Here is a 19,278-nt window from a genome sequence, read left to right on the forward strand (position 1 = left end):
ATGCCACAGGCCGTGGAGCAGCTAAGCCTGTGTGCCACAACTACCGAGCCAGCACTCTAGAGTTCACAAGCCACAATTACTGAAGCCTGAGTGCCAAGAGCCCATGCTCTGCAACCAGAGAAGATACCACAATGAGAAGCCCACACATGACAATGAAGAACAGCCCCCACTCACCTCAACCAGAAAAAGCCCAAGTGCAGCAACAAAGACCCCACCACAGCCAAAAATAAATGAATAAATCTTAGGGGAAAAAAAAGATTCTTGTTAAACCTAAAATGATGCATTCAGTGGCTGGCTTAAAAATAGTTTGGGGTCCCAAAAAAGGATCCTAAAAAGTGATGAGTGATCACAATAATTAAAATCATTCTGACTGCCAGAGTCTCTGTGAAAATTCCTCTTTCCTTCAGCTCCACCTCGGAACATTTCATTCAGTTTAGTGGCAAGAGATTTGGGGTCAATTCTTTCCAACGCAGTACAGCAGCATCTGCAATTTCCTCAGTGGTGTGAAGAGTAACAGCACAGGTAATCAATGTGTGTAAACAAATACCTGTGATGCTGAAACAAGGAGGGGGAGGAGAAGAAAATCTCGGAGAAACCCCAGGTCCCTGGTGGCAATGGTGGCCTCTCCAGAAAATGTCCCCCTCCCACCTCCAAATGAATTTTGTAACGATTACATGTTATCAAAACTGCAGGGGCTTCTAAGTAATGTCAGCATTGACTCTTTTCTGAATTTCTGATGATGATGATCCAATACATCCAGGGTCACCTATGCCCAACAGGTGGGGTGAATTTCTAAAATGATGTTGTAGATTTTACCCATAGTGTCCCTGGCCAAATAAATAAGCCCAACAGCAAGATCACATTATAAGATGAAAGGAAATCTTTCTGATTCCATTCCCAAATCACCATGGAAAGGGCACTGATCCACACCACCCACCCACCGACAGGAATACTTCAATTACATCGTCCAGATAAGTAATACACGGTTTTGTTTGCATGGACACTTTAATGAGGATCTTGTTAAGCATCTGTTATGGGCATGGACAGAAGCTCATTTTATGCTCTAGAGATATATTTTCAACTACCAAAGGTGAAACAGCATTATCTTCAAATACAGTGAGCAATATAAACACAATCTGAGAGAAAGGATCGTGAGTAAATTAAATCCACAAATATTTATCGAGTGCCTGGGCCTTAATACTGAGATGCCCCTGTCGGAAAGCTCCCTCAACCGAGCCTTCTGTGAGAAGCAAAAAGATGCAATTACAGTCTTCCTGAAAAATAGGCTATTAATCACACACTGCTTCAGATTAATTGTAACGCCTGAGAGCCCCCACATCATTTTGCCTTTGCCCCTGAAACCTCATTCCCTCAAGTCCTTCCTGGTTTTTCAGATCACTGGTTGGCACCCCAAGCAAGCTTTCCTTCTGACCTGGCTAGCCCACTGGTGACCAGAACTAGAACTCTCCACGCACCTCTGTCCAGTCCCACGGGTGACCTTCAGTGCGCTGTGTGTGTCAAGGTTAAGCTGCCCACTAACTATGCATCCTTTAACAGCAGGCCTCCAATTCTGCCCTGCTCTTCGATGCCAGTGCAAAACCTCCCAGCCCTGCTGGGCCGTTTCAAACCCATCTGATGGCACATGCAACAGCTAGTGAGCTTTCTGCCTCTTCTCCCATGATCCAGATTGCTTCGGGGCTGCAGAGCAAATTAGCCAGCAAGGTACAGCCACCACTACCGAAATCCAACCCCGAGTTTTAATGCAAGCCCCCAGGGAGGGAGGAAAGAAGGGTCACCTCAGTCTCTTTCAACCCAAACAGCTCTCTCAAATTCTACTGCAGCCCACAACCCTACATCTCATCAAGTGCCCAGTTACCCCCCAGATGTCTGAAATCTTTTCAGGAACATTACTGTCAAAATAGCACCCATGGGGAGACACCATCCAAGAACCCACATGACATCCCTTCAAATCGATATCGGAGCTATAAGCACAACAAATTGGGAATAAATGCTGCCAAGATAAAATCAAATTCTGCTTGTTTTCTAAGTGGGCAGTCACTGATCACCCAACATTACCCCAAGAGCCTTCAAGTGAGGGAGCTGGGGCTTCAGGGGGCATATCACAATCTGGTTCAAGACCTTCCAGGGGAACTCACATGCCTGAACACAAAATGCCATCGGATCATGAGAATGAAGCAAGGCACTGAGCTCTGACATCCACAGAAGCTACTGCATTTCTGACAAATATCCAGGAGGCTGGAAGCCAGGGACCCCCCTCCCGCCATCTCCAACTGCCAAGAGCTGGACTAACACATTTTTCATTAGCTTTTTTCAAGAATGGAGAAAGACCAATCGTGTCTAGAGGCTGACAGTGATATTTATACTTCCATTTCCTAGTCTCCTGGTCTGTTTTTTCCCCCGTGAAGCCCAGTTTCTATGAATCAATGACTCGGCTACATCACACGCCCGCCCGGTGGCTCACGGTAACGGGGCTCCCTCTGGCCACCAGTGCTTTGCCGGCTCAGAGGCTCAGCTGGCAGATCCTGGATCTTGCAGCAGACTTTGAGCCGAGCTGAGCACCATCCCTCCGTCGAGGCTCTGGTACAGCCACTTGCAGCTCAGCTAACCCCATCAGGAAACCCTTAGCTCATGAAAAACAGATTTTAGGATTCTTTCAACACTGCCAAGATAGCAACCTCCATCTACCCACCTGAGAGACAGAGGGATACACAGATGGATAAAGAGACAGCTCAGCTCAGCCCTGTACATTTCTCCCTTCACCGAGGATCTGCACTGCTAGGTATCTCCCACTGTCTCCTCCCCTCCAAAGAAGACCAAAGACTGAAAAACTAACCCAAAGTACCCAATTGACAATTACGATGCTATGAACAGGAAGAGGTACAGGAAAATGAGAATACGAACAGTCTATCCCACCAAAGCCCAACTACGTAAATTGCTCTTCAAATGCAGACTGATTAACAGTTTTCCTCCACCACACTCCCCCCACCCTGCTGCCACCACCACCACCTTTGGGCTCTATGCCTTGTATGAATGCAGGTCCCTTAGAAAAGTCAAAATTTCACTTACTCAGATCTACCAAGAATTCCCAGTGCCTTGCTATATGAAAACCCCACAAACGGCAGTTCTTCGCCCGAGAAACCTGAGGGGTTCAGCTGGCACGGAGAGGATGAAACCCACGAATTCTTCTCTGGTTCATCAAAATTGGAGGTGTCATCATCAGACTTGAGGGTGGGAACGAAGGGGGGAGGAGCTGGTTAAAGAAAAAACAAGAAGAAGGGGGTGGGGGGGGGGAGAAAAATTCAGACGGATTCAACACTGTTGCGGAGAAGAAAATCGTCTCACTCCTTCGGCGTTCCTGATGGCACTGCAGCGCCTGCTTTCAATCTCGCTCACACACAGGCAGACCCAGCCTCTGCTCCGCTCTTACAGCAACAAGAGCTTAACCCCTTCCCTGCCAACATGGCCACCAACCCGCAGACGGGCTGCCTTTCCTGCTGGGGGAAACTGAAGGGTGAACTCAAACAGGTCACTTGGTAGAACAGAAAGAAAGCACTTGGGGAACTCGTTGCTGATATTTCCAGAAGGCTGCTACGGAGCATCAGCTGGCTGGTGCTGGCATGCCAGATGAACCTACACCTATTTATTTCCTCTTCCAGACTGATCTAAATCATTCACACTTAGTGCTAATCATTGGGATAAGGTAGAGTTTCTACATTTCAGGGATTAGCCGGAGTGAGAGGAAGGAGGGGCAGGAGAGGGGGTTGAGAGGTATGTAACTCGTGTGAGGATAGCACTGCAGTCTGGCCCATTCATATCCGGATGAGTATACTCGCAGCTCTTATGGACCACTTTTTTTTTTTTAAGTTGATTATCCCTCCTCCCCAACTCAATCACGCCCCATGAATCCACCGCAGTTTAATCAGCATAATGAAATGCCAGCCAAATAAAGTTCTTCCCGGTGATGTACGGCACCCCTGCGCGCTGACGGTGTGGATGGACAGCTGCGTCCTACCTCATTAAGGCATGATTCCCAGCTAGGAACGTCCTACATCTTCTCCGCCTCCTGCGGACCTACTAAGCTCTCTCAGTCGGGGAGGTGGACACTGGTCCATCAGTCACCAGGAGGCTGCCCATTGTGGTGGGCTCCCGGGGGTGCAGCCGGCCAGAAGCGTTACCATGGCTGCAGGCTGAAGCGTCTGTGGTAGGCAGGCTGGGTGAGCAGGTGAGCTGGGCATCACATCCCCCGCAGTGCAGGCTTCATGCTCCCCGCTCTGTGCGTGCTCTGGCAGTAACCCCACCTGGCTGCCTGCGTGGCAGGGGCCAATGCTGATCTGAGTGACAGAGCAGCATGAGTCACGGCCAGAGCTCTCGAGAGCGCCCCCTAGGACAGCTGTCACAGCCCTTCCCTGGACCAGGCTGCTTTTTAACTCCTTGTTTTCTAGACAAAGCTTAGTGCCAGATAGGAGCAGCAGTCTGTTTTCCACTTACAGACTCCAAAGAATCTGGCTGTTTCCAAAGTTCCCCAGTGACAACAACAACATGGGAGGCAGCAGGCAGCATCGGGAAGGAGATGGAGTAGTGAAGGGATGTGGAGTGAGGAGGAGATGAAGCCAGAATGAGGAAGTCTGGCAGCTCCCAGGAAATGCAAAAAGGACATTCTCAGGGTTTCAGGTGCACTGAGATGTGGTAGCAGACTGAAAGTGTCACATGTGCTCTTCCAGAAAATGATTCCACGCCCCCAAGCTCTCAGAGAACTTAAACCTTCCCTAGTAATGTCAGAACCCACCTGCTTAATACTTTAAAAATTAGGTGATGGAAAGAAAAATTATTGAATGCTTCAGCCCCCCTCCCATATGTACTTTCCATAAACATGGGCTCAAATCCAATTGGATTTCCATTACCCAATATCTTTTTTTTCAAGGAAAAAAAAAACAAAACACTTTTTAATGGAAATTATATTTCATGAGGACAAAAGTGTCCCATCCCAAAATAAGGAAACTCAGATAATGACTGAGGAAATATATGGAGAGAGATTTCAAGATGGTATTAATATGGAAGCATCACGGTTGGTGGCACATACTTTGACTAAGTGGGTTCAAACCCCAGCTCTACCACTTACCAGCACTGTGACCTTGGGAAAGAAAGTCCCTTAACCTCTCTGACCCTCAGTTTCAACATAGAGAAAACTCCCTCAAAAGGCTGCTAGGAGGTTTAAATGAAAGAAATCTATATAAAGCGTTACTGGCACAGTTTTTTGTATATAATAAACACTCCATACAGACTACCTGCTATTATTATTGGCCACATGACACAGATGTTTATGACAGATCCTATGGTTACAAGGCTAGTGGGATACAGCAGAATCTGTGTTGAGTATGCTTCTCTCCTGCACAAGGCACAGACACACTCACACATGTTTGTGTTAATCATTTCATTTCATTCTTCGCAGAAGTTTAATTCCCTTTCTACTATATACTAATTTATCTTTGGAAGACTGAAATAGAATTTCTGAGTGAGGAGTATGATTAATATAGGGGCAGGAGCCACCCTCTGTGAAACAATTACAACTGAGAAATTCTGTACTATGAAATAAGATCACTCTTTAAACTCCATCAGGCTCAAGGCTAGCCTGTGTAGCTAAGATTAGATCAAGGGCCAGAGAAGCTTCAATAAGAGGGAGAAGTCAACATGAAATACCCCCACTGATAACAGGTGAGAAATTCACAGGACAGATGAAAAGCCAATAACATCAGCCTTTAGACAGGTAGTCGGTTGGCTAAAACGTGAAATGCTGAAAAGAGGGACTTCTGGGAACCACATTTGGGCAGGGAAAAGTATCATAGTCTCAAGCCAAAGAGAAGTAGGACAACTGGAAATTCTCAACCGACCAGAAAATGATGGATGTTCACCCTTGTCCAGAGCCCTTTAGGGGGAAAGAAACAGCACGGCTATTAAAACTGTAGCCCCAGGGAGGGTGTCTATATTTACAGTACCCTACATGGTGTGGGAACCATAACCCAAGAAATTATCACCAGTACTGGTCCATGATCCATTAGGGTACTGGCAGATTACGAGGAGAAATATTTGTAGGGCCACATTCACAACCCAAGGCACAACCCAGAAGGCAAGATTCCTTCTCTCTCTCTTTCATTCCCATACATACATACACACACACACACCCCACATACTCTCTCAACTAGAAATGAGTTCACAATAAAAAAGTAAAAATCAATAACTACATGTAACAAGGAAAAAGAAGCCACCCAAAATACCATGAAGGAACATCAGCAGATACAAGAAATAGGAGAATTAACCCCCCAAAAACTGCAGATAAGAGAACAATCTAAAATGGACCATAAAATAAATTTTCATTCATTATCAAGATAAATGAGCAAAAATTCTAATAAAAGAACAAGATATGCTGAAGAAAAGACAAAGCACATTTGAAAAGAACCAAATGGAACTTCTAAAAATGAAAAATATGATTGCTGAATTTAAAGTTTAAAACTCACTGTTAAACAGACACAGCTAAAGAGAAAATTAGTGAACTAGCAGCAGGACCTGAGGAAATCACAAGGAATTATGTTTCACAAGGTGTAATCTGTAGACTGACAGCATCATCAGGGAGTTGGTTAGAAACAAAGAATCACAGGCATTACACCATGACTGATGAATGAATCAACACTTGCATTCTAACAAGATCCCCAGATGGTCTGCAAGAACACAACAGTTGGAAAAGTGCTCATATAGAATGCAATACACAGAGACAGGAGAAAAAGAACGAGAAGGTTCAAGGAGAAAAAGAACGAGAAGGTTCAAGGAGAAAAAGAACAAGAAGGTTCAAAGCACCTCTAATATGAGCATCAGAAAGAACAGAGAACTAGCTCAAAATCTGGATGACAGATTTTAAAAGACTGTATAAGCCGAAGACTACCAAGTATATGACCACATCTATATCAGGCTTCCCTGGTGGCTCAGTGGTAAAGAATCCACCTGCAAAGCGGGAGGCCTGGGTTCGATCCCTGGGTGGGGAAGAGCCCCTGGAGAAGAGAATGGCAACCCACTCCAGTATTCTTGCCTGGGGAATCCACATGGACAGAGGAGCCTGGCAAGCTGCAGTCCATGGGGTCGCAAAGAATCGGACACGACTGAGCAACTAAGCACACACACATGTTGGGGGGAGGGGCTAATTCTCCTCTTTCTTATACCTATTGGAAAAAGTCCCTTTTTTTGATCCTCATACAAAATGATTTTTTTGCTTTAAAAAGGTATTCATTGGCCAATGAAATCACTGGATTTGCACCTACACTGATGGAAGTATACAATGTACCTAAGAACACAGCACAGTGCCAGGCACTGAGCAGGTACACAATAAATACATGCTGAATAGATATATAATTAAACAATTAGAAAACAGCTCTTGCAAAGAGAGCGCCTGGCATAATACAGGCCATGAAGAAGCTACTGTATGTTTGAGTTAAATGAAGAGGCTTTAAAAGTAGAGATTGTTCTGTCTGAAAAATATGTTAATGAGTGCTTATATTAATATTTCCTGATAGAGCATTCATCAATTCACCCCCACTGCCCGTGCTCACTACATTCATTAATAGCCAATAAGAAGTCATATATTAAGATCTGTTTGTTGATAAAAACCACTAAAAAAACAGGATGAAGTTTTCCCTATATGTTTTTTAAATAAGTCAGCCTATGCTTGAGGTCACATCAGGGCACATTCTCTTTAGTGGCAGGGGCTACACAATTATGTTCTGGAGGGCTTCCCTCCCACCGCCACCCAGTTATAAGATGGCAGAACAAGGCTTTCAGAAACAAAGAGCTATTTTAAGAACTGCAGTTAATCTCTCTCCTATAAATCCTTTCCTTTTTAAAAACTTGACGTTCATTAGAAGCTGGGGGCAGGGTGTATTGCCTTCAAAAACATTCACAAATTAAAAAAAAAAAAAAAAGAAAAGGTAAATGGATTCATCCCCTTGACCCTACTTCTTTCTAACACATCCCACTGAGCTCCATTTATCCCATTCAAACTTTTAACTTTCCAGCATACCAAAAAAAACATTAATGTTCAAAATGCAAAAGATTTTTCTCATTTTGGTCTAGTGTTGATCATCTGCTTTTCCCACTGGACACAAGCTCCATGAGGGGAAAGATGACACTGTGCTCACCATTACATATCAAGCACCTAGAACAGTTACCTGTCTGTCCCAATTCACGGTTTCATATCTATATTGTGAAAGTAATGAATGAACAAGAACCTTAGATGTGGGATAATTTCTTAGACCTAATAGGCTATTTCATGCCATATGCCACTACAGGAAACTCTATAGAATACTCAATGCAGTCATGAAGAATTGGCACATTAAAAACAAAAACCTGAATTTAGATATAGCTCATGAAACTTCCATGACTTTTACTCATCACTGTGGGTTAGACACTGGTGCTAGGTTGTGTGTGGCAGAGTTAGAAGAGGAATAACAGACAACATATATGTCAGGACAAAGGCACATAAATAAATATGTGATGGTATCATGAATCAGAACTGGGCCTGGAACACAGCAGGCATTCAATGATAGTAAATCAAAGACATTTTCAACTTCATTCTATCTAGCATGGTGTCACACATCTTAAAAAAAAGTATTCAGTTAATTAGATGCTACATTTAAATCTAAAAGGAAGACTATCCCCAAATCAGCTGTCTTCTAGTTCCTTAAAATCTGAGGCACCAGTGTGATCACATTTATCTTCATGATGAAGACAGAACTACAAGATAAGTGAAGAGGAGGCTATTTGTGTCATTCAGAGGTCAAGATGAGGCTGTGAAAAGTGGAGAGTGTGTAAACAGAGCGATGGCCACCATGTGTTGCCGAAGTGGGTACAGTGAGTTTTGTGTGTTCCTGCAGGAGTGCGTCATGGAGGTGATTGTTTCTCTAGAGTTAGTTAAAAGGTGTCTTCACGGGCTGGAGTGGAGATGAGTGCTTCTTTAGAAAAGCCAGGGAACAGTAGCCCAAGAAAGCTGTGGGTAATGAGGCTAGGAAGTAAATACAAGTGAAATCCTGTCTGGACCTTGAAGGGGGGAAAATCCTGGACTGGCTTGACAGAAGGGATTATGAGAAAGAGTTTGAGAGTGCTGGGCTGGTGTCAGCACCTGAGACTGATACGATCATTTTAACAGTAATGGTTGGTAGAGGTCGATGCTAGGAACCTCTAAAGGACAAGTCTATAATAGTTAACATGACAAATTCTAAGGAAGTGATAACCGAAACAGAGAAGACTGGATTAACAGAAGGCATGGCAAAAGTGTGACAACTGATGCAAGAGCAGAAATTTTTAAGAATATCAATGAGTGACTCTTACAAAGAGAACAACTCTAACAGAAAAAGGTTGCAATAGAAAGAAGAGCAAGATTTCCAGTATCAGAGATCTTATAGGAATGAACCAAGAGAATAAATTAGAGGACAGGTAAGAAGAGCTAGCTACTACATACACATAAGTAATTTAGCCCATGAAAACATCTCCTGGAGCCTCAGGCAAGCCCCCTTACTGTCACCCCTCTGAGTGGAAAATGGTCAGATGTAACCTGTCCAGATAGCAGAACTGTATACAAAATGCAAAAAGAAGACAAACTGGATCTAGCTTGCAATCAACTTGAGTAGAAAAAGAATTATCTGACATGTCTGGTTCCCCAAACAGTTATAAAAAGACTTTCAGGTAATGCTGACTTGGCTGGTGATCAGTTTTTACTATGGCATCTTCAAAGAAAATGAATATGGAAGTTTTAGCATCAGTGAGGTATGCTTTAATGTCGTAAGAACAGTTATTACATTTGATCCTAGCCAAAAGGCCAAGAAGTGATGAAGTATGCTTTAACTGATCAGTCTCAAGGATGCCAGGGCTGGGCTGCCCACAGCTAAGCAGGTTTCCTCTCTGGGGGCAAATACAAGATCTCGATGGAGTTGTGCGCTCTGTCTGAATCTCGCCTTTCTCAAGGGCCATGCTTCTATAGGCTGCTTACTATCAAGTTTTTGGTAAGCAACTTATGTTTTCCCACAAGATTACACTTTTAGAGACGCCTTCTCTCAATTCTGGACCACACTTCAACCAGCCTTCTAACACTGCAGTGCCACTTTGTTTCCCCCCTCCCTCTTGGTCTAGGTATAGAGCAACCTGTGAAATACCTACACAGGGTGGAAACACTCAAAGAGAATCTTTCCAGACTGTAACTAGTCAAGACTATAATTCTCTGGGTGTGGATACATCCAGTTTGGGGCACAGACTGGAGGCCCCCAGAACATACTTGAACAATAATTCATGAGCTTCCATTTCCTGGAACCTCTGTGCTCTAGACCCCAACAACTTTCCCTTCCAGCACCTTTCCCCTTGAACTACCTAGACCTATGACACATCCAATTAGATACATTCTTTGCTGTCCTCAAGACTTCTGTAGTTATCTTTTTCTCCAACATTTGGCGGGGGGCGGAGGGAAGAGTTCTTCAACATTTTTTAATGATTTAATAATTTTATTTATTTTTGGCTCTCCTGGGTCTTCATTGCTGTGTGGGTTTTTCTCTAATTGTGGTGAGCAGGGGCTACTCCGTGGCTGTGGTACATGGGCTTCTCATTGTGGTGGCTTCTCTTGCTGCAGAGCACAGGCTCTAGAGCGTGTGGGCTTCAGTAACTGCAGCGTGAGGGCCCAGTAGTTGTGGCTCCCGGGCTTTAGCTGCTCTGTGGCATGTAGGATCTTCCCGGACCAAGGGTCGAACACATGTCTCCTGCACTGGCAGGCGAATTCTTTACCACTGAGCCACCAGAGAAGCCCTATTTTTAAATTTTTAATATGAAATTTTTCATATGTGCAGAAATGGTACAGGAGTACAATGAACTTCTGCACACCTTCAAAAAACGTACAATATTTTCATTTCATTTCACATACTCTGGTCCCTATTTTATTTGCATGTGTGCTGATTATTAAAAGCAAACCCCAGACGACATATAATTTTGAGACATAAGACCTGGGACCCTTTGCTGCAGTACTTGCACCCAGACAAAAGTCTCAAGCAATAAAATACAAAGAAATTGTAAAGGACTACAAATAACTGCATGCATACACAGTTGGAGCAAATTATGGACAAAAAGATACAAAAAGATCCAAAACCCAGCAGCCACTTAGGAGCAAAAGTGGGGTACTGCACATCCAACTTGCACACGTCACCACCAAAGAGGTGGACAAACCACCTAAGCCACTCCTCCAGCCCGACCCCTGGTCACACACCTTCCCTCACCCCATACAAGGAACCAGCTCACTTCCCATCACCCTCAGGGAGCAAGCAAGGGAACCTGCTACTTGTTATCACTCCCTGCTGCTGCCGCAGGAGCCCCACTAAAGCCTTGCCTGATTTTCTTGTTTGGCCTCTTCATCAATTTCTGTTGGTTGAGGAGGCCAAGAACACTGGTTGGTAATAATTTCACCCATAATTACTGCAGCAAATATCCCTAACTCAGGGTTTCTCAACTGTGGCACTATTGACATCGAGATTGGAGAATGCTTTGTTGCAGGGACTGACACGTGATCATAGGGTGTTTAGCAGTGTCTCTGACCTCTACTCACTAGATGCCAATACCACCACAAGTTCTGACAACCGAAAATGCCTCCAGACATTGCTAAATGTTCCCTAGGGGGAGAAACACGACTCTCTAACAGGTGAGGACTTTAAAAAACCATGACCATAATACCTTCATCTCATCCAACAAAATTTACAGAAACTCCTTACCATTATCTAATATTATGTTTGTGCTCAATTTTTTACAGCTGTCCCCAAAGTACACTGTCCCCAGTACACTGGGTGCAAGTACTTTTGGAGAAGGCAATGGCACCCCACTCCAGTACTCTTGCCTGGAAATCCCATGGACAGAGGAACCTGGTAGGCTGCAGTCCATGGGGTCACTAAGAGTTGGACACGACTGAGCGACTTCACTTTCACTTTTCACTTTCATGCATTGGAGAAGGAAATGGCAACCCACTCCAGTGTTCTTGCCTGGAGAATCCCAGGGACAGGGGAGCCTGGTGGGCTGCTGTCTATGGGGTCGCACAGAGTCGGACACGACTGAAGCAACTTAGCAGCAGCAGCAGCAGCAGCAGCAGCAAAGCATCTCTTTACATTTGATTTGTTTGAATCAATATCCAACCAAGGTTCAGACACTGATTTGGTTGGTATGCCTCAATCTATAAACACTGACCTTTTTTTTCTTTAATGGCATTTATTGGTTTAAGAAACTGAATCACAAGATCCCTGTAGAAATCTCACAATCTGGACTTGGTGGTTGTATCCTTGTGACATCATTTAACATGTTTCTCTATGCCCATTTTTCCTGGAAGTGTTGAAAAAGTGTTACTTCTCAGTTATATCTGACTCTTTGCAACCCCGTGGACTGTAGCCTGCCAGGCTCCTCTGTCCATGGAATTCTCCAGGAAAGAATACTGGAGTGGTTTGCCATTCCCTTCTCCAGGGAATCATTCCAACCTAGGATCTAACCCAGGTTTCCAGCATTGCAGGCAGATTACCATCTAAGCCACCAGGGAAGCGACTTCCGTTTCCTAGAAGATGGAAGTTAAATCCAGGGCCACATGCACACTCAATTTCACTTGGAGAGAATATTTCCCAGGATGTGTTGTCTACTTACTAGCCCATGACATTAAAGGGCACACAATGTCTGCTTATCTTTCTTTGTGTGATGTTAAGAATGATCCATGTGGTCCAGTGAGATCAGCCTCGTCCCTCCCCATGACCTTCTCTCTCATCTTTCACTTCATGTCTTAGCAGCCATGGATGATCTTTGCCTAGAATCATTAAGTCATTAAGAGTTGAAAAATGGTGTTTTTCTAAGTTCATCATTCCTTCTACATTTACTAGCACATCAACAATTTGGTAATTCTGGAATACAGTTCCAACAGGAAGGCAGGATAAACGCTTGGTTCATTCCCTAAGTGTGTGTTCAGTTGTTCAATGGTGTCCAACTCCTTGTGACCTCATGGACTGTACCCTGCCAGGCTCCTCTGTCCACAGGATTCTCCAGGCAAGAATACTGGAGTGGGTTGCCACTTCCTACTCCAGGGAATCTTCCCAACCCAGGGATCAAACCCGAGTCTCTTGCGTCTCCTGCACTGGCTGCTGCTGCTAAGTCACTTCAGTCGTGTCTGACTCCATGCGACCCCATAGACGGCAGCCCACCAGGCTCCATCGTCCCCAGGATTCTCCAGGCAAGAACACTGGAGTGGGTTGCCATTTCCTTCTCCAATGCATGAAACTGAAAATGAAAGTGAAGTCGCTCAGTCGTGTCTGACCCTCAGCGACCCTATGGACTGCAGCCTACCACGCTCCTCCGTCCATGGGATTTTCCAGTACTGGAGTGGGTTGCCCTTGCCTGCACTGGCAGGTGGATTCCTCACCACTGCACCCCCTGGGAAGCCCATCTTTCCTTATACTTAGCAACATTCAGAGTTGGGGTGGGGGGTCGGGGTGTGCCTCAGCAACTGCCAGAAGTGACAAATAAGATTTCTTTTTTCAGTTGCTAGTATGAACCCATGAATGGACATGTTTCAAGCCACTGTAGTCTTTTTGATGCTTATTATTATCCCATTTTAAGCCAGGAGAAGCCCCTCTACCAGATATTCTTGCCAGAAAAGTCCGCTACTTTCCAGTTTATGGGGGATGGAAAAACACCACCCACCATCAGCCCTATGGAAGAAGCAAAGAGTCAAATGTGTTCCTTTATTTTGGTTCCTGTGTGGGTATCAGTTCTTTGTGTGTATCCTTGTTAGTCAGAATTTTGAAGGACATCCCCAGGAACCAAAGAGTCGGTCATACTTCTTTTCTGAAGTGAAGACACTGAAAATCATTTCCAAACCCTCAGAGATCATGAGCCACCTGGACCTCCTACTCTGTGTCCTTCAGCTCTGATCTCTTTTGACTCCTGCCAACTGCCCTCTTTAGTGCTATCTGAACTTTGCCCTTGGAAAATGAGCATAAATGCAATTGCCATGCTTCATAGAACTGACTGCAAAGTTGACTGATGAACAGAGTCCCAGATGTTTAATATAATTTTGAATCTTTGGCCAAATCATTTCCATGTTTTCTGGAAAATCTTCCAAGCAAGTAAGAAATGAAGAGTTCAGGACTCCAATTTATGGGCTCTCTAACAAATCTATTCCCCTTTTCTCATCTTCTCCCAGGAAAGGCATGAATTTGCCTCATTTAGAAATGACTTTCTGAACGGAGATTCAGCACTGCAGCATTGGCTTACACTAAGAGGCACCGTAAGAAGTGGTCACAGGGAAATCCCCAGGGCCACCACATCACAAGGGGTCTCATTTTGGGGAACCCCATGTTGAAGCTCCTCAGGACTCAGTACCAGAAAACTGAGTCTTCTCTGAACATATTATTCTGGATTTTTCTTCTCACAGGACTGAGCCTCTTACAACTGCCCATATTCTCCATTTTACTTTGGCCACTAGGAGGCTAAGGATCCCAAATCCACCCCTGGCTGGCAATTTAACCAGGGCTTATTGGTTTTTACCATTAACCCTGCCTCTACTTCCCTACTTTGACATGCCCTTTATCCAGATTTCTCATTTTTTATCAGTTTAGTATTGCAATTATCTCTAAAGTAAGCCATCTTGATTTATCTTGAAATAAAGTAGAATATTACATATATATTTTTAATATCTCTAGAGGTAGCTTCTAAATTCAAACTAGAGGGGGGAGACCCTATAACCTTAATCCATATGAGTTTAGCTTTTTCTTTTTTGGCCACAAAGAATGGCTTGCAGCATCTTAGTTCCTTGACCAGGGATTAAACACAGGACCCAGCAGTGAAAGTAGAGTACTAACCACTGGACCATCAGCAAATTCCCTGCACTTAGCTCTTTTTAGCCTGTTTTCTCCTATGAATAGCTTATTCTTAAAAAAAAAAAAAAAAAAAAAATCCCCAAGACATATAAATACTCACCTGTAAGAGCTACTGACCACGTGTCTCAGTTACTGCTTTTTGAAGTTTTAGCAGGTGTTGCCCACATACTCCTAGTCCAGGAGGCTGAGTTCCTGCCATCACTATATCATCCCCCTGCCCTTCTACTCTCTCTCTCATGATGATCACCTAAACACCCCCAGTTCCCCTTCCTCATTTCCTCCAGCCCCTAAGTGACTGGGTGGCTATCTAACAGGGAGACATACTTAAAGGCCAACCAAGATAATGGAGAAACACACGGCTAATGGAGAAACTAAGAAGAGGTGGCAAGAATACACAGAAGAACTGTACAAAAAAGATCTTCACGACCCAGATAATCAACATGGTGTGATCACTCACCTAGAGCCAGACATCCTGGAATGTGAAGTCAAGTGGGCCTTAGGAAGCATCACTACGAACAAAGCTAGTGGAGGTGATGGAATTCCAGTTGAGCTATTCCAAATCCTGAAAGATGATGCTGTGAAAGTACTGTACTCAATATGCCAGCAAATTTGGAAAACTCAGCAGTGGCCACAGGACTGGAAAAGGTCAGTTTTCATTGCAATCCCAAAGAAAGGCAATGCCAAAGAATGCTCAAACTACCGCACAATTGCACTCATCTCACACGCTAGTAAAGTAATGCTCAAAATTCTGCAAGCCAGGCTTCAGCAGTATGTGAACCGTGAACTTCCTGATGTTCAAGCTGGATTTAGAAAAGGCAGAGGAACTAGAGATCAAATTGCTAAATCCTCTGGATCATCAAAAAAGCAAGAGAGTTCCAGAAAAACATCTATTTCTGCTTTCTTAACTACGCCAAAGCCTTTGACTGTGTGGATCACAATAAACTGTGGAAAATTCTTAGAGATGGGAATACCAGACCATCTGACCTGCCTCTTGAGAAACCTGTATGCAGGTCAGGAAGCAACAGTTAGAACTGGACATGGAACAACAGACTGGTTCCAAATAGGAAAAGGAGTACGTCAAGGCTGTATATTGTCACTCTGCTTATTTAACTTATATGCAGAGTATATCATGAGAAACGCTGGGCTGGAAGAAGCACAAGCTGGAATCAAGATTGCCGGGAGAAATATCAATAACCTCAGATATGCAGATGACACCACCCTTATGGCAGAAAGTGAAGAGGAATTCAAAAGCCTCTTGATAAAAGTGAAAAAGGAGAGTAAAAAAGTTGGCTTAAAGCTCAACATTCAGAAAACAAAGATCATGGCATCTGGTCCCATCACTTCATGGCAAATAGATGGGGAAACAGTGGAAACAGTGTCAGACTTTATTTTTCTGGGCTCCAAAATCACTGCGGATGGTGACTGCAGCCATGAAATTAAAAGACGCTTACTCCTTGGAAGGAAAGTTATGATCAACCTAGACAGCATATTCAAAAGCAGAGACATTACTTTGCCAACAAAGGTCTGTCTAGTCAAGGCTATGGTTTTTCCAGTAGTCATGTATGGATGACTTAGCTCTTTTTAGCTGGTTGGATGGTGAAGAAAGCTGAGCGCCAAAGAATTGATGCTTTTGAACTGTGGTGTTAGAGAAGACTCTTGAGAGTCCCTTGGACTGCAAGGAGATCCAACCAGTCCATCCTAAAGGAGATCGGCCCTGGGTGTTCATTGGAAGGACTGATGTTGAAGCTGAAACTCCAGTACTTTGGCTACCTCATGCAAAGAGCTGACTCACTGGAAAAGACCCTGATGCTGGGAAGGGCTGGGGGCAGGAGGAGAAGGGGACGACAGAGGATGAGATGGCTGGATGGCATCACCAACTCAATGGACATGGGTTTGGGTAGACTCTGGGAGTTGGTGATGGACAGGCAGGCCTGGCGTGCTGTGATTCATGCGGTCCCAAAGTCGGACAAGACTGAGTGACTGAACTGAACTGAATGGAGAAACGCACAGATACTGTCCTCCACAAACTAGCTTCAAAAACAAAATCTGGCCAAATACCTGATTAGACGATAAAAAAACTCCAAACAAGCAGACTTTTAAAATACACACACACACACAAACATACAAGTTCCTGACATAATGTTATTCTAAAAGCAGAAAACCAAAATAAATAAATGAAATATTCATGTCAAAATCATAAGGGGTGTTCTTTTGAGAAGAGCGAACCACTCATCAGAAATTAATGTCAGGAGAGCTTGAATTCAAAGCATCAGCACAGTGGGATTGTACAAAGCCTTCATTTTTTTCAACGATGCAGGAAAACAGCCTGACAATAAAAATTCCTGAATTCTTAGGAGGCGGTACAACAATGCAGTTAAGAGTGCAGACAATACTGCTGTTTGTATTACTACAGAATATTCTGGAAAGTTATACAAGAAACTGATAATAATGGTTCACTTTAGAGAGAAGCACTGGGCATGGAGAGGGTAGGTGACTTTTTTAATTGTTTAACCTTTTGCGTTGCTTGAATTTTTTTTTATCATGTATTTTTTCAAGTAAATTTTTTAAAAGTAAAGTGAATCTGGGGTCAGGGAAACCCTAGTTAGACTCTTGTCACTGCCAACTACTCCACAACCTTTACCAAGAGGCTTCATCTCTTTAGGCCTCAGTATTCTCATCTGTACTGTGGGATCAAATATAGTACCGGCCTCACAGAAATTTTAGGAGGACAATAATATGCATTAGCATGCCTTACAGGGCCCCTAGGTACATAGTAGGTGCTCAATAAAGGGTTATAAAACACATCTAAAAAGTATTGATAAAGGAAACAATCCATCCTTAAAACTAAATAGTTATGCCCATTATCTTGTAAATAACCTATAATGGAATACAATCTGCAAAAATACTGAATCACTATGCTGTACACCTGAAACCAACACAATATGATGCAGACCAACTATAAGAAAAAAAAGTAAATACAAGACAACAGTAATGCAGAAAGCAGCGGGGGATGTAGAAGGTATACAAATGCCTTTATTACAACTATCTATTTGCCATCAGCAGGAAGAGATTACGTTAAACCACCATCTTGAAAAATACGAAAGATAATAAAGTCCATCTGAAAGAAAAGCTTTAAATTTCTCAAAAGCAGAGCCTAAAATCCTGTGTTTCCAAGCAGTTCCATCTGCCTGGGAAAGTTCTTAGCCAAAAAGCAGCCTCCCCTTACCCTCAGCCCAAAGGACAAAGCATGGAGCACTCTGCCAAGATGAGCAAGAAACTAAGGCTGACAGATCTCATTTTCTCCTCTCGCAGAGCTTCACAGATGCTACACACAGGAATCTTATTTCTCAGGATCTTACTGAAGTGCAGTTTCTGACTCAGCAGGTCTGGGGTGGAGGGGAGTCTGAGTCTCTGCAACTCTAACAAGCTCCCAGATGATGTTGGCGATGATGATGGTGCCACGGGTCCACGGACCACACTCAACACAGCAGGGTCCCCCTGACCCCAGGCTACAGTTCTACGCAAGCAGTCTTGAGTGACTCTATTTACTGTGATATTCTCTCCCCTGGTAACAATCTGACCAATTCTTCTAAAACAATGGTTCTCTACTGGGAGCAGTTGTACCGCTCCCCCACTCCCCAACAAGGGACACTGGGCAAATGTCTGGAGACGTGTTGGGTTATCACAAGACGCAGAGAGCTACTGGAATCTACGGGTAAACCCCAGGGGTGCTGCTAAACATTCTGCAATTCACGTAACAGTCCCCGAACAAATAATTATCTATTCCTAAAATAACAGTGCTGAGGCTAAGAAACCACATAACCTCAAATAAACAGAAAACATGAATCAAGTGCTCTCAATTCACCTGGAGACTACAAATCATAATTTTAGAACTGGGTCATCGATCCAACATGGTCCTTTCCCAGGCTAGATCTGAGGCAAGGGGTGGGGGCAGTGGTGGTAATAAATTCGCAGAAAGAACAGGATGCTCTATGTAGGCAAGGGGTCACTGGGTCACAGTCTACATTTTGTTTAAGATCAAGTATATGTGGTTCAGTAAGCCAGTGGGTGACCTACTAAGCATTAAAAGCATTCTACCCATTTTTTTTTGGCTACACCATGCAGCTTGTAGGATCTTAGTTCCCCGACCAGGGACTGAACCCAGGCCCTCAGCAGTGAAAGCACAGAGTCCTAACCACTGGACTGCCAGGAAATTCCCAAACTTTCTACCATTTTGAGGAATGGAAATTTAAACAGGACTACAGCTCTATTTAAGGGACCTATAATTTAGACTGTAAGTTCACTGAAGGCGGGGCTGTATCCAGATTTGTTCACCCAC

General features: G+C 43.9%; 1 protein-coding gene and 1 pseudogene across 7 annotated transcripts in view; both read right to left on the reverse strand.

Moving 5' to 3' along the window:
• Positions 1-19,278, reverse strand: part of CIT (citron rho-interacting serine/threonine kinase) — a 175,653-nt gene that overhangs the window by 101,184 nt on the left and 55,191 nt on the right. For all 7 annotated transcript variants that reach the window (XM_044930176.2, XM_044930175.2, XM_044930173.2 and 4 more), the window contains exon 10: positions 3,088-3,271. In XM_044930176.2, the coding sequence (XP_044786111.1) occupies positions 3,088-3,271 (184 nt within the window). The remainder of the gene's footprint in view (positions 1-3,087; positions 3,272-19,278) is intronic.
• LOC112580025 lies at positions 9,779-9,889 on the reverse strand (annotated as a pseudogene).

This window comes from Bubalus bubalis, chromosome 17, assembly GCF_019923935.1.
Source record: "Bubalus bubalis isolate 160015118507 breed Murrah chromosome 17, NDDB_SH_1, whole genome shotgun sequence".
Classification (NCBI taxonomy): domain Eukaryota; kingdom Metazoa; phylum Chordata; class Mammalia; order Artiodactyla; family Bovidae; genus Bubalus; species Bubalus bubalis.